The following is a 17,249-nucleotide window of genomic DNA, read 5'->3' as shown; positions in this document are numbered from 1 at the left end:
CACTAATCACATTTTAATGGTATCTGGTATCAAACTCACTTCTAATCAATGAACCAGATTTTCTTTTGCTATATATGAATTGCTTCTCCTTAACTTAGCAAAGGTTCTAAATAAAATATATACACTGTCATTTTCATACTTAAAAAATTCTACTCATTACTAACCACATTTCAATGATCAAACTCATTTCTACTCATTAAATCATATTTTCTTAGGCCATTTATGAATTTTCTTGAACTTAGTAAAAAGATCTTGAGCAAAATATGAAGAATTGAGGTTTAATTGTATTACAGTTAATTATTTTATTTATTTTGAAACTGTGATTTTTAAATGTTAGCAAGGAATTTATAATATTCCACGATTCCAAACGTAATCTTATTTTGAATCTCAGGTCAATCTTCGGCATGGTGTTCCTGAAGATGTGTCTACTCACACTTGCACTGCTGGAGCTGGATCAATGCTTTTAGAATTTGGAATGCTTAGTAGACTATTGAAAGATCCTGTGTATGAAGGTGTTGCTAGAAGAGCAGTGAGAGCTCTTTGGCAATTGAGGTCTAATAATACTGGATTGCTGGGTTAGTATGAGGGGTGCCCAAATGTAAAGGAGTCTTTAGATGTATCAATCAAATTTCACTGATAGATATTTAATGGTGTAGTGTTCTTCTTTGTTTTAAAAGCATAGCTAACTGTTGTGCAGCATTGTTCATACGGTTCATTGTATGATGAATTTTCTTAGATTAGCACAACTTTCAGTCATCTAATTTCTTCACTATGAAGGGAAGCATATGCTTCACAAATTTATTTTGAGATAGTCTCAGAAAGTGGACATCATCTAGTATGATACACCATGCAAGACACTGCTTTCACACATCTCTTCCATCTTGCAATAAATTTGTGAATCATGTTCTCTTTCTGAACTAAGAACTAAGTTAGTTGCTCTTTGTGCTGATCTGAAGAAATCTATAGTGTAAGAACTGCAGAAACAACTCTTTAAAAAGGAGAACATTAGGGTGAAGCCATTAATTATGCATGCGTAATAGGAAATATCACCAAATCATAGTATTTTTTGGCTCACACGTTAAATCACTGGAATTTGATGCATTGTCGCTACAGCTAAGGTTTTCTTTTACATTTGGGCATACCTTACATTTAAATCATTAAGATAATTACATTAAGTTAGTTACATTTAGGTTATAAACAGATACTTTGGTATGCTGAATTCTTTTGTGAGAAGTATTTCTTTAAAGATTCTTTTGTATTTTTTTTGTTGAAAGTTGTAAGTTCCTTAAATTCTGCAAAGCTGGAGAAAACTAAATTCCTTTAAATTTTTAAAACTTCACAAAACATATAAACGCCAGCCCATATTTACAAATCTAAAAGGTGAAGAAGACTATCACTTAAATGGCTTGCAGTGAAGGTGATATTAAAATTTAAAAAAAAAATTAGAAGTGCTTTGCTTGAAATCAGACGATAAAAATTAATCGAGTTTGCGTTGACATTTGACAGGCTATAGTGCTTTAGAGAATGAAGAATCACATGAAAAAAGCTAAATTTTGGGGAAATGTTATGCTGTAATTTGTTTAATTTGAGATTCTTTTTTTCCTTTGAAATTACATAATTTGTGAAAATCTTATTCATTAAACTTTAGCACAAAGAATACTCTATGAATCCAATTCTCCTAAACAGGATTTAAACAAGGGTTTTGTAAGATAAGCAAGTTTCTTCCTGGGGTAGTTCATGGGTAGATGGGAGAACCCCACCTAATTTTTGTTATAATACCAATTTTTCATTAGAGTTGTAACGTTTTTTTTTTTTTTTTTTTAAATTGTATTTTTTTTTCTATATTGTATTTTTTTTTTATATTGTAAAATGTATTTATTTCTGTGTTTTTTACATTCTATGAGTTTTTTTCTTTTAAAGTTTGTTGAAAAGTAAAAGCTCTGTGTTTAATATCATATCTTGCTGTATATTGTGTTTGTATTTTATGATAACTTACTGTTACAATCAACCACGCTTAAAGGAATACCCTGGGTTCCAGCCAGATCCATGCAATTAAGCGGGTTATTTGATTAAAGGGGGAGTACAATATTCAAATTTAAATTCTAAATTTTTTCAAAATTTTTCTTTTTAATGGTATTTAATGTATAATAAAGCATTTTGATTAAATAAATTCAGTTTAATGATCAATAATGAATTATAATTAAAGCTGTATGTGTTAGTATCATAAAATATAAATGTTAATTAAAGTTAAATTAAAATAAATAAATGTTACTGAAAAGTATAATATAGGTACTAAAATATTATTTGATCCCTTCCAAAAAAATCTATAATTGAAGACTGTTTTTATACCCTTTTAATTCGTCAATTTATCAAAATTAGATTTTCTCTTTCAGTTTCTACTAAGACTTTAATGACTTGTGTATTCCTTTAAAATACATTCAGATTTTTTATTTTCACTTATTTATTTTTTTCTAATCCTCAAAATTGGAGAAATTAATTCCAAATTAATGCACTATTTTAGTTTGGAATTTTTTGTTTCCAAAGTTCATTTTCTTTACTTGATTAATTCAAATCGAAACTTTTTGAGCTGAACTTGCAGCCAACTCAGAGTATTCACTGGATTAAGCAATGGTTATTCTACTTAAGAGAAAGACACACTGTAAACTAGTGTGTTAGGCTTTTGAAACTTTTTCTTGTCAATGCTAATAGCGTACCAGGAGGGGATCACAAAGCTTCACCACAAAACAAATCACTCTGTACCTTTTTTAAATTCTAAATGATGTGTGAATGAAATAAGTTAAAGAGGGGTAAAACCCTCTTCGTTTTCTTCAATGTATAACTGGCAACAAGATTTATTTAATGAACGGGAAGTCCCTATTAAAGTGACCACCTATTGTATCCTTATCTTAACTGAAAATGGAAATTCCATTTTAGCTGGTGAAACATTTCTCAGAAATAATAATTTTTTTTTCATTTCCATATCCCTTCTTTATCCAATTAGGCAGGGACAAAAAACAACAAATATCTGTTTAAACGGGGAAGTTTAACCTTAGTTTCATATAAAATTATTTGGTTCCATTAAATTTTATTCATATAAGCGGGTTATTTGATTATCCGATATGCAATTAAATGGGGACGACTGTACTTTATTTAGCTTGCGATCTTCAATTTTAGGTAATGTTGTTGATGTTCAATCTGGAGAATGGATAGGACAAATGAGTGGTGTTGGAGCTGGCTTGGATTCATTTTATGAATACCTATTGAAAGTATATAACTTATCATTAATTTAATATTTTATGTAGCTTTTTGTTACTATTATTATGGCACTGCATGGGCAAGATTTTTATCCACTCTATCTCTACTCTAAATTTTGACAATTTTCAAAGACTTTATTATGAAACATTTATGACCAAGGCTGAACAAAATTTACTGTGGGATCCTTCCTCAAAGTACAAAAAGCCTTCTTTTAAACAATTAGAAAAAATTGTTGTCTCAGTTTATATAAAAAATACCATAAAAATTTCATACTTCAATTGAAATTTAATATTTATATTAAAACTAATTTCCCTTTACTTATAAGAGATTTATTAATTAAGAATTAGTACTATTTAAAACCATTTTTAAAAAAAATTTTGATTTCTATTTTCTTTTTTTTATAATAAAATTGCTATATACATAATTTTGTTTAATATTGCATACCATTAAAAGTTTTATGATGTCGATTAATATTGCTTTTAAGGTCTTCAAATAATTTTTGCAATTTTATATTTTTTATTGCTTGTACAATTTTTTTTTATTGCCTGTAAATGATGGTTGTAATGGCACACTGGTTAAACTACTGAGTTGTTGCCATGAAGGGCTAGGATTCTGTCATCAGTGGCAGCTTACAGCTCACCCAACTTTAAATCTATGGGTACTAGCTTGTCTGGGAAGTAAAAGCAGCTGGTGCACAATACAATGCTAACAACATTGTCATTATCATGTTGCCGGTCTTGAAATCAGAGAACTTTAACCAAAGAATATACATGGAGAAGGAAGGCTAGCTTCCATAAACATAATGTAATTTGGTCTCCCAAGAGTTGATGTGGCTTGTGTATAAAGGGAGTTTGTACCCTACTTTTTTCCCGACCACCTTCTAGAAGTCAGCGGTTTAAATCAATGATCATTCCAATGTGTTTTGACCCTCGGAATTGGGGTTAGGAGGAATTTCATTAGATTTTATTTATGTCTAGTCTGCTACATTTTGGCAGAAACAAAACATTTATTACCAACACTGCACTATCAAGATATTTCTTGAGAATTTGTTTGTATCAACCATGTAATTTTTTTTGGAGATGGAATGAAAGAATTATCTGGCAGTTGTTTTTCTGGTATAGCATCCCGTTCTGAGCATTTTCTCACATTCAATTCATACTTGGAGAGCTTGAAATGATTTGGAGAGCTCCTTTTTATACTCTTTGCCTTAAACTTTATAATTCTCTTGACCAACAAGATTTTCTTTTTTAAAAAATCCAATATAATCCAATAATTAATTTTAAAAAAACTCTTTAATATCAATGTATAACATTCAACTGTGGCTAATCATAATGATAGGTAACTTCTGCATCAAACATCTTGCAGCAGTAGAGGTAGGCATGATGTTTCAATGGTAGATTAAAAACTAGCGCATCACACACAAAATAAAAATTGTAAATTAATATAAAATTAAGATCCATTTCTTGTTAAGTATGTAATAGGGAGTATTGATAACAGTAATCTCTTGAATTCCAGTAAAAACTCCTTTATGAAGTTGAAACCAATAATATATCCATTAGATTGCAGTTACAGAGAATACTGACGGACGGCAGGAATCTGTCCCACTCTTGTAAAAACTCCATTAACAAGTCAAAACCTACTAAATGACAAAGTTGGTATATACAAGAGTTAAAAGGACAAAATTGCATATTTTGTTTGTTTGTGCTTGCCTTTTATACCTGAAGTTTACAACTATAAATTAACATTTCAATTACTTCAAAACTTACCTATTAAATTGATTTTTAATCCTGTTTCCAAAAAAGAATCTTCTGACCCTGCCTCTTCCACGAAAGTAGTTTTTGAAAATGTGCATCTTGTACTAATGATCAGATAAAATCATAGTGTGCTTATGAGGATATCTTATTTTACAGTCATATATCCTATTTGGAGAAAAAGAAGATTACAGAATGTTCAATGAAACTTATTACACTATTAAACGTTATATGAGAAAAGGGTAAGTTTCTTTTTACCCAATATTTTCAAAATCTATATTAATCATCATCATCTAATATTTCTATTCTGTAATGTTTCTATTATCTAATACAGTAGGGAACCGATTATCCGGAACGATCGGGACCATCGCTATTCCGGATAACTGATTTTTCCGGTTTTCTGAGTCGCTACAAAAAGCCGTTTTTTTTATTGTTAAACCCAACTAAAAAAAAAAAGTTTTTGGAAGTAATCTTAAAAAGAAGAAAAAACGATGAAGTAATACACTAATGATTATTTATAAAATGATGGTAAGGTAAACATATTTTTAAAAAAAAAATCCCAAAATCTTATGAGGAAAAAAAAATATTTTTTTTTTTTAAATAGCAAGAAAATTTATCGAATTTCGTTCCGGTTTTTTGGTTTTCCGGTTTTCTGATTTCCGGATAACGGGTTCTGTACTGTATATCTAATATTTACCTATTATTATCTAATATTTCAATATCTGAGATATTCTTTGAGAGAAATTTTTTGGATTTATTTGAAGTTGTTCTATGAAATTGATAATATTGTTCTGCACATTTTTCACCATTCAAACCCTTATTTACAACAGATTAGGATTTAAGCTGGACTTCACGGTCAACTTATTTATAAGTAGATTATTGAGGAGTATATTATGTACACTGCAGATTTAAGTAACTTAACTTACAGGGGTTATGCTATATGTTATAAAATGTGTTACAGAAAATATGCAATAAGTGCAGAATATACCAAATGGAGTTATTTATTACATGGTTTTTCAATATTTTCAAATGAATTTCTTATATATATTTATATTTTTTCTATTGCTAATCATTGATCAAAACATCATGGCAGGACATTGTACAAGATTACTGAACTACTTTGAAATTTCACTAAAAAAGGTCCCTCTTTTTCAAGATAATTTCTAAGATATTATTCTAAGAAAATGAATGCCAATATTACTTACAATTTATTTTTTTCAGTCATTATTTTCTTTATTTATATTTTGAAATAACTACATTTTATGCTTCTTACTTTTGTTTCAGCTTTACTAAATTTTTTATAGTAGTTGCACAAAAATAATGATATAAAATAAAACTGTTCATGAAAACTGTTTACCTGCAGGTCTTTCTAAATTTCTACAGATATTCTAAGGAGAAAAAAAAAGAAGAAAAAAATTGCGAATGATAAGTTTAAAAAATTTTTTTGAAAATAATAATAAAAAAAAATTTAAGAAATTTATCAATTTCAATAACAAATTACCTTACAATGCACTCTCAATTATCCATATGTGGGTTATGGAATTTAAGAATTATCTAGGCTTGATGTATTATTAAAAAAAATTAAATTTTGGAAAATTTCTATAAATTAAAAAGGAATATAGATTTAATAATGATTTGATTTTGTTGCTTATAGCATCTGATTAATGGAAAGAATATATTTGTGCAATAATCATTGTTTACCTGGTAACATATGTAAATATTCATATTCTAATGAAAAAAAAAATAGAATTATGAAATTATTAGCATATTTGATAACAGAATGAACATGTTTGCTTGATAATCAAACTATTTGCTATTCACTCTTAACTTTATGGGACAAAATGGAAATTATCATATCTAAATATTTATTAACTTTACATGTAATCAATTTCTTTAATGTGTACAAATTTTATAATATAGATGCTTTTGGATTATCTTTTTTCCCCCACCTCTTCCAGGGTAGTTAAGAATATGTCGTATTTGATAGGTTTTTATAAATTCTTTGCTTTAATGAAAATTAAAAGAATGCAACTATTTTTATTCAATTGAGAACGAATATTTCTCTGAAATGTGTTATATTTATTTACAAGTATTTTTTTATTGTTACTAGTCGACCTCATTGCAATCATGGATTTGGAGGGCATCCCATGTACGTTAATGTAAATATGATTGATGGTAGCACTCTCACACTTTGGATAGATTCTTTACAGGCTGCTTTTGCTGGTGTTCAAGTAAGTGAATCCAAATGTCATCTTGAAAAAGATAAAAATCTGTCAAGAAGTGTTATTTTTTCTGCAATTTCAATAGCCTATAAAATCTGACATAATTGCCATTTGTATGATTGCAAAAAATGTTGTCTATTATAATATGCCGATAATAATACCGATTTAATAATAATAATAATTAGAAATAATAACTAACCGATTTCTAGATTATTGAAACCAAGTTGTGTTTCATTTTTTAACAAGCTAAATTAATGTTTAGGTTAAATATTTTCTATAATTTAAAAACCCTTTTATAAAAAGAGAGTGGTTTAATTAGTAATTTTTGCAAACAATCACTTGGAAACCACTAACTAGTGTCAAATGTTGCCAGATTTGACAGTGATTCTTTTATAATAATTAAATAAATGAAAGAAGCTTGATTAAAAGGAAATAAATTTTGAGTAAATAAATTTTTTAATTTTTTCTCTACATTTTAAAAAGAAATAACATAAATAAATCACTAACACTACTATTTTCACATTACATTTCTCCATCATTGCATGTTTTGGGTTTTAATATCATATTTACATTCAGTAAAAACTCTTCCAATAACTCAAAACATTAAATGATTCATGCTTATTTTCAAGATTCTTCTGTATTTAAGGAAAAAGTTAACTTTGAAATTCATTTCTAATTCTGTTTCAGTATTTAATCTTCTCAATTAATAAAGTAATCAAATTTAAATAAGGAATGTATGCTGTATACAAAACTTTTTGAAAAGTATGAAGCATATAACAAAGTTTCATGTTTATTTTCAAGATTTTACTGTATTTATAGAAAAATTTAATTTTTAATTTCATTTTCAATATTGTTTCAATTTTAAATTTATGAATTTTTGAAATACCTCGAAAATATTACTAGGTCCTCACTGGTGATATAGAAGAGGCTATTTGTGCTCATGCTCTGTATTATTCTATTTGGAGAAGATTTGGTGCATTACCTGAAAGGTTCAATTGGCAGAAAATAAGTCCAGATTTAGCTTTTTATCCTCTACGACCAGAACTTATTGAATCTACTTATTTACTATACCAAGCTACTAAAAATCCATTCTATTTTCATGTGGGACAAGAAATTATTGAAAGTTTAAACAAATACTCAAAAGCTAAGTAAGTATTTTTAAAATATTTAAAACTAATTTAAGGACTGTATTTAAAAATGTTTAGAAGTTATTCATGCACTAAAATTGTACATATCCAACAATATATCCTCGTACGTATAACGTTGCAAAGTTCAGAAGTTCAAAATTTAGAAGTTGAAAGTAAAGTCTCTTGATGAATATCAATTTTAAAAAGTTAATTTTTTTGTGAATTATTATTAGGCCATATTTTGTTCATGTTTTAAAAACCTTAAAATTTCATCGTAAACATTTCTTCGTCAATTAAAATATTAAATCTTATTATTTTAGTATTCATTAAACAAAAAACTGATATATTGCTTTTAAAAATAAATTTTTTTTGCTCAAATTACTTAATAAGGATATAAAATTTTTCTAGCTTATTTAGCTATGTGAAGAAATGGTTGAAAACATTTCCTTAAATAAGTTTAAAATAACATAACTTTGAAATACATAAGTTTACATAAGTTTAAAATAATATTTCAAAGCTTAAATTCACTATTCTTTTACAGACTGCCTTTCTTTTACAGGATTTGTTTTCCGATTCTAAAATCAAAAGCTTATTGGTGTAGCCCCAGTGCAACATTTACAAACAAACAATTCTAATCCTAATTTGCTCATGTTTTTCATTCATGGCATTTTGGCATTGAACTTGAATTAGCCTGGAAAAATTTATTTTAAAAATTAAGAAAAAAATATGTTCTAAATTACTTAAACATAGGGAAACAGTGGTCACTTGTGTGTTATCTTTATCCTGTGATATAATTAACAAACTTGCTTGAGGAAAATTCCATTGCTAAATAAAAAATAATTCTGAAAGGGTTTTTTGGGGAGCACATTTTCAAACAATTGATTGGTTTCTCGTTATTGTTAAGTACTTCCAATTTAATTACAATTCGTTTATTTATTTGTTTAAATGTTTTCCATTTCTTAATGTATGTTAATATAGGTGCGGCTATGCTACTATCCACAATGTACAAGATAAAACTCTGGAAGATAGAATGGAAAGTTTCTTTTTAAGTGAGACCTGCAAATATTTATATTTAGTAAGAATATTTGATTAATATTTTTAGAATTATTGATCTTTAATATTTTTACAACTATTATGTTTTTGACTGACTATCTTAATTTTTTTTTAAAAAATGGTATTATTAAAATATTCTATTACCCTTCAAATTTCTAATGCTGATTATATTCTAAGAATTAGTTTTTAAATAAAATTTTTAAAAAGGATTATTTATTTGAACATTGTTATTAAAATTTCAAACAACACTGAATTTTTGGTTCAACATAGAAAAAAGTAATGTAAATAGCAAATATTAGTATTAGTATTTAAAACTTATTTAATTAACTAGTATGAATTATTATTAAATTATTAATTTGTTATTACTTATTAAATTATTAGTACTGAAACTTATTAATATAAACTTATTAATATAAACTTATTAAATTATCTAAAACTCTTTTTACAAAATACACTCAGAATGTTTAAACTATGATCCGATTTAATATGTTTAATTAATAAACTAATATATGTTTATGGTTAAAAGTGCTATATATTTCATATAATTTTAAATATAGTTCATATAGTTTTACCAAATGAGTATATTCAAATTAGTAAAACAGTGGGATGATTGCCTAAATGATCAAGGTGTTTTTTCTTGTTTGGCATATGAAATCTGAAGTATAAAGTATTCCAACCCAAAATTTTTTACTACTTTTATGTGTTCTTGTGATTGCACTATAGGCACTACATATTTCCTAGCTTTTAAAATTTCTTTAATTACTTAAACTTATTTTTTTTAATAATTTTTAATTGAATTATAATTAAATAATTCAATTAGTTAATTTTTATTTAAAGCGAACATTAAATATTTTATTATTTTCTTATTGATCAATGTAACGGCTAACTTTTTATTTCAATACGAATGTGAACTCATTAATTCACTGTCGAGTCTAATCGAAAAAAAATCTGTTTATAACTCCACACTTACTTATCACAGTCTTGTTGGCAATTCGCGATCGCCAAGGTATTTTTTTTTTTAAACAAATATATATAACTTTATTGGGAACAAAAACACATAAATACAAAGAATATATATTCGTCGTCAAAAGGAAAATCCTGTCCAGGTGACAAAGAAAAGTAATACAATAAATTTAAAATAGAAATTTAAAAAAAAAGAAAAAAAAAGGGGGTTATTACAATCATAAATTATTTTGCTAATCATAAGACGTCATATATTGTTGAATACTGTAATAATAGAAAAAAAAATGCATGAAACTATAGAAAAAAATAACAAAGGTAACATAAGAAATTAATTTGGATTGGCACAAGACTGGTATAAAAAATCAAATGCTTCCTTTAAAGTGAAAAATAGAGATCTAAATCGTCAATGTTCATCACAAATTGAAATAAAGCACGCTTAAAAGAAGAATATATTTTGATGTTTTGCAACTGAAATGGTAATTTATTATATAATTTAGGTGCTAAGTAAAAAAACTGTTTTCGTGAAATTTCTTTTGTAAAGAAGGGAATCTCATACATTTCAGTTGGTCTCCTTTCAGACACATTAGTTTTTAATTTGCATATTAATTTATTGTTGTGTAAATAGAGTAAAATACGAAAAAATACATTATGGCGAAATGGTAATAGGTTAATTCTTGTATATATATTGGTAGTAGTTACACTTGAATTATTTATATTTAGAGAATTAATAATCTTGAAGCATTTATTCTGAACTGAGATTAAAGGAAGTAAATTAGTTTTATATTCACCGCCATATATTATTGCACCATAATTAATTAAAGAATAAAACCAGGAGTAATAGAGTGCTTTCACAAAATTAAAATGAATTTTATTCTTAAGGTGATAAAATTTAACTAAAACGAAACGCAATTTTTTAACTAAATTGTTAATATGTGTTTTCCATTTTAAATTAGAATCGATATATAGTCCTAAATATTTGATATTGTTTACAGATTGTAGAATATAGCATTGACAATTTTCATTAGTACTTTTGCAGGAGAGAGAGTGAAATTTTAAATTTAAGTTAAATTCTGATTTTCTTAAACTGAAATAAATATATTTAGTTTTATTTAGATTTAAATTTAAGTCATTTATTGTAAACCATTTTGAAATTATGCGTAAATCAGATTCAATTTGAAAAATTAGTTGATTTAAATCAGTGCAAGAATACAAAATTACGGAATCATCAGCATACGTTATTATCTTACCAAAAAGTTTGAGTTGACAAAAGTCATTGATGAATATAATAAACAATAAGGGTCCTAGAATAGATCCTTGAGGAACACCACGGTTTGAAAAAATATAATTACTAAAATTACTTCGGATTTTAACTCTATGTTCTCTGTTTGAAAGATATGAAACAAACCAATTTAACATAATTCCTCTGAAACCAGCAAATTCTAATTTTTTAATTAAAAGATTGTGATTGACATTATCGAAAGCTTTTGATATATCAAGAAATATAGCTACTGTTGTCTTATTTTCGGCAATACTATTATGAATAAATTTTGAAAATTCCAAAAGAGCTTTTTCTGTACTTTTGCCTTTAATAAATCCATGTTGATTAACAGAGAAAAAATTTGTATGTTTTAAATAATTGTACATTTTATCAGCTAGAGCTTTTTCAATGATTTTGGAAAAAACAGGTAATATTGAAATTGGTCTATAGTTTGATAGGCAATTTTTATCGCCGGTTTTAAAAATAGGAGTTATGGTTGCTCTTTTTAAAGAAGTTGGAAATATGGATGACTTGATTGAGGTATTGATGAAATTAGTTATAAAATTTATATTATTGAGAGCAAATAGTTTAATTAATTTTACATTAATACCGTCATAGTCAAAGGAGTTTTTATTAGAAAGAGAATTTATTAAGTGAAGTACTTCACAATCATTCAATTCTAGGAAAACAAACGAGGTTAAACTTGGTGAAATATATATTTGCAAACTGTTTAAATTTGGGTTTGAGGTACTGTAGGCATTTGCAAATGATTTATTGAATTGATCAGAAGATTCATAGTCGTTTAAAATATCAGGTAAAGTAGGTGATTTGCTCTGATTACCAATAATACTATTTACAAGATCCCATTTTTGTTTATTTGAATCACAATTTAAAAATTTGATTTTGAAATATTCTGATTTTGCTGTTTTAATTAAGTTCTTAAGCTCAGAAACTATAGTGTTGTATGCTGTTTTGTAAATAATATCCCATGGATATTTTCTGTTTTTTTTAAAATAGTTTTTCATTTCTTCGAATTAAAATCAAGATATTACTAGTCATCCAGTTATTTTTGGCTTTTTTGTTTGATTTATGCTTATATTTAAAATTATTTTTTAAATTATTGAGTCCTATACCTATAATATTGATTATGGGGGGTTGGCTTTATTTTTGGCTATGTTATTTTTTGATAAATCACCAACCATGGATCTCTTCTCATTATTCTAACTGTCTGTTGGGAACAATTCAATTATTTTTTAATTTGGCTTTTGATTAGGCAGGTCATGGGGGATTTATCTCTAATGGCCTGTCCTTATTAATATTATTATATAAAATTTATTTGACATAAAGTCTTATGGATAAAATTTATTATTTGTATATTGAGCTCTACAAATACTACTAAATAAGAGTTTTAGTAATTATGATCCAGTTTTCATCTTCATTATAACTTCAACCACACCTGAATTTCCTCATTACAACTCTATTTAAATTTCCATACGTTAATAAAGGATCTATTATGTAAAACAAGGCATTAAAATTTTTAGCTCATCATTGGCAATCGAATATTTTATACTGGCTAATAAGCTTAATCTTAAAATAAATAGATTTAGCCAGTATAAAATAATAAGCATAATCTTAAAACTGAATTTTAAACTAAGAGTTTAATTCACAAAGTAAATAGTTTTGATTAATTCAAACATCTCTTAAAATAAATATACCATTTGATTTCAAAAGTAATTAATATAAAGAAACAAAAACTAGACATAAGGAATGAAATGCATTATAAAAAAAATTACGACTCATTGCTAATTAATTTGGCAATAAAAATAAATAAACAATGGTTTTATTTAAATTTTACTTTATGATTTATATTTATTTACTATATATTTATTGCTAACTAAAAATTAAAAAGAAATGAAATCATACTTACCATTTGTGATATTATTTTAGCTATTTGATGTTGATAATCCAGTGAACAAAATGGCCAGTCATTATCTTTTTACTACTGAAGGACACATATTTCCTCTACATCATCAAACAAGGCAGAAACCATGGGATTTTACTAAAGAGCATACTGAGATCCAAGTTGAATTAATTCCTGATATTCCACCTTCTGTAAAGAACAACAATACACAGTCAAATGTAAGTATATTACATGCCATCTTGGCAGTAAAATATTTTCCATGGATGGCTGATACTAATACTGATTATCTGTGATAACTAATACTGATTTTCTGTAATAGCTACTGATTTTAGTTTAGATTATGAAAAGTTTTCAAATTCTGTATTAAAATCAAAATTTCGGACTATTTTAATTTTTTTTATTTATACCACTCCTTATTTACTCTTTTTTTTTTAAAGTTTGAAAATGACCCATATTTTAGTAACTTTTGTATTTGAAATATAAACTGATGATGACTAATTGATGATTTAAAAAAAAAAAATCCCACTTTCAAAAATATTTGTAACATTTAGGGGATTACATATTTGTTAGGTCCCTAGGCCTCTAGAAGACCTCTTTGGCCTTATAAGTCAAGCCCTGCTTCTAACATATTCTGTATTTCGCATATTTATCTTATTATGTTTCTTAAATTAGCATATATTCTAATTATTGTTACTTAAACAAAGCGAATAATCTTAAATCTAAGATTAATCTAAAAATCTTTATCTAAGATTTGATCCTTTAGTAATTGGTATCTACAGCAGGGGTCACTTGTGGCCCACACAATAATTTTGGGTGGTCTCTTGCCCCTTCTTAAGTATGAGTCAATTTTTAGCTCTTTCCTCCATTTTGTACGTATATTAGTAAGGGATGACTTAAAAGGCAATTAACCAATTCCACAGGTTTCATTGGTGAGGATTTAGCAATGCTGTTCCATGTATGCATATTTTGAAGTAACTGAAATTGTCCATGACCAGATGTTTCCAAAATTGTGCCTGCTCAGTTTCATCTGAACATATGTATTTGAATATGAAAGGCTCTGAAATAAGATTGATAATTTTCTGATAAGGAAAACTGTGAATCAGGTTTTTTGCCAATTACATTTGAACAGATTTATAAACCATGAAATAATTTGCTATATTCTAATGGGTAGTTCTTAAATATTAAACTTTTTGGCCAAGAAAGGCACCAGGAGAGGTGTCTGATGTAATTCAATGTCTCATAAAATATTATAGAAACAAATTGAGCAAGAAAATATTTACATGGAAATAATTTTAACTGGACATAAATCTGTTAATTCTTATTGTGGGAGTTATAGTGACTCGGGATAGAGCATTCACTTCCTAATGAGGTGGCCAAGGTTCGAATCGACGGCTGGTGGATACGAATTTATTCCCGGCTCATTCCGACCACAGTGCTAACGTAAAATATCCTTAGTGGTAGGTGAATCATGGTTTAATATCCCTTTGCCATGCAATACAAGTGTGGGTTAGTTCATTAAAAATTTCTTCCACAAAGGCTAATTTGCCCCAATGCTTAATCCAAGAGTTCCTTTGTCTTCTGGGTTTTGTTCAAAATTACAAGGCTATGGAGTTGAACACTGATAGTTGTAAACTCAGAATTGGGTCAGCTGTTCAACGCCAGTTATAAAATGAAATGAAATAAAATTCTTCTTGGGAGGAATTGTCCCAAGTCACATAGTTTATCTCTAAGTATTGTGCCCTTCAAAATGCAAAAAGTTTGAAACCCCACTAAGTTAATGGTCAAGGACGGATGCATTCAATTAGTTTGCATGGTATTATTTTAAAAGGTTATTTCATGGTATTTTACTGAAGTCTATAAGTTTAGTCATGCAACTGTATTTCTTCTAATCATGAAGACTCGTTAAAGATAAATTATATAATAAGTCTCAAGAAAATTACATAAATCTAAAATCATTTATAAAATGAACCAAAAAGGTACAGCCTGTACATAATTAAAATCAGCAGCTGCTTAAGCACAACGTAAAGTTCTAGTTGATGAGAAAAGAAGTACCATTTCAGGCAAAAAGATCTTAACTACTGATGAAACCACTTTGCATAACTGTCAGCAAGTTAGCTATGTTCCCAAAAACTTAGAATGGCTTATACACCTCCGAAAACAAAATTGGTTGGATGGGAGTAATCTGTACCTGAGGCAAGTGTTATTGTGTTAAGGCTTTTTGGGTGGCTACTGGGTTGGAATTTAATGTGTCTGCCGGATCGAACCTCCGCAACACTGCAGTATCTGACACTGGCCATAGTTTTGGATGCTTCTTTTCCAGGTACTTTCTGTTTGTTTTTTGGAACTCTTATAATTTCTTTATATTACAGTGTGAAAGGATACCTGATGAACGACAGTACCTGTTACCACTTAAGCCAAAATACATGCTTCAAATTAGTCGAGCTTTAGGTCTCGATAGTTGATTTATTTTTATAATAAATTATTTTGTGTACAAAGAGAAAAATACTCATTTGTAAATTGTAAAAAGAGATGTTTATGTTTTGTACTAAAGTGTTAAAGAAAATCACTTGTTATTTTGAATACTGTAAAGATATTTTTAAACTTAATTTATTTTGAAATATACACTGTTAAAATATATTTTCTTCAAATAAAATTTTATGCTCAATCTGACTATTTTGTTTTTTTATTTATGAAAGTTTTGAGTTTATTGTTGAGTTAATTGTTCAATGTATAATAAAATGATTATTGTATTTAATTACTTCATCAAATACTTAAATTTTAAACAGTTTTTTAAAAAGTTATTTTCAAACTGTGCTTGAAGTAATTATTTTTAAATTTACACTTTAAATATTTGATTGTACATGTTTTACCCACATGGAACATTTCATTTTCACTTTCTGTTACCTGACATGTGGCCAGACAATCAGTAAAATATAGCAAGATTTTTTCATTTGACTGCAGCACTAGAGTGCAGTACAAAAAGAAAAAAAAATGAAGCACTTAGAATAATTTTTGTTCTAATAATCGGATCTTTCCGTTCTAGAAATCAATCTTGATGGCTCCAGGGGGTGATCTTAAATATGATAACTAGTGCAGACCATATTTTAAGTTACAAAATCAGACAAAAAAACGTACTTACTTTGAATAAGCATACCTATTTTTTGATGTATTCTGATTTTTGACCTCTGAAATATAGGGAGTAGCCATAATTTAGGAAATATGGTCAAAATAGTTTGGTCAGGAGAATGGTCCAAAGTTTTGACCCCTTAATTTTATTTTTTGCGTATTTCACCATATCTCGAGAACTTAAGGGAATTATATAAAATTTTTGCACACATTTATAAAATTTGTTTATCCAAAAAGTTAATCCATGCAACAAAACAAAAAAAATTTAATATTTTTTATTATTTTATTTAATAATTGTAGAAATTTTTTTCAATTGTAAGGTATGCAATTTCTTACATCATTTTTTAAGAATGTTATTTTCATGGCAAAATGAAAAATTTGCTCAAAAACAGTTGAATAGTTCCTGAGAAATTTAATTTTAATAAAGAACTTAATTTTTTTCTGTATATTAATTGTTCTGAATCATAATGCCCTCAATTTTTGTTGCAACCTCACGAGCATTTTGAAACTTTGTATGGATGAAATTGAGAACAACACATTATTGAAGCAAATTAAAATATTTCCATTCAATTG

General features: G+C 27.2%; 1 protein-coding gene across 1 annotated transcript in view; it reads left to right on the top strand.

Annotated features, from left to right (window-relative positions):
- LOC107452142 (ER degradation-enhancing alpha-mannosidase-like protein 1) overlaps window positions 1-16,220 on the top strand; it is a 31,360-nt gene extending 15,140 nt beyond the window's left edge. The window contains exons 6-13 of the mRNA XM_016068455.3: window positions 392-575; window positions 3,175-3,266; window positions 5,166-5,248; window positions 7,117-7,237; window positions 8,132-8,376; window positions 9,334-9,430; window positions 13,577-13,768; window positions 15,920-16,220. Coding sequence (XP_015923941.1) covers window positions 392-575; window positions 3,175-3,266; window positions 5,166-5,248; window positions 7,117-7,237; window positions 8,132-8,376; window positions 9,334-9,430; window positions 13,577-13,768; window positions 15,920-16,012 — 1,107 coding nt within the window. The 3' untranslated portion in view covers window positions 16,013-16,220. The remainder of the gene's footprint in view (window positions 1-391; window positions 576-3,174; window positions 3,267-5,165; window positions 5,249-7,116; window positions 7,238-8,131; window positions 8,377-9,333; window positions 9,431-13,576; window positions 13,769-15,919) is intronic.
- The last annotated feature ends 1,029 nt before the right edge of the window (window positions 16,221-17,249 follow it).

Source organism: Parasteatoda tepidariorum, chromosome 4, assembly GCF_043381705.1.
Source record: "Parasteatoda tepidariorum isolate YZ-2023 chromosome 4, CAS_Ptep_4.0, whole genome shotgun sequence".
Lineage (NCBI taxonomy): Eukaryota > Metazoa > Arthropoda > Arachnida > Araneae > Theridiidae > Parasteatoda > Parasteatoda tepidariorum.
Note: the sequence above shows the minus strand (reverse complement) of the source record. Positions and strands in the feature narration are given on the sequence as shown.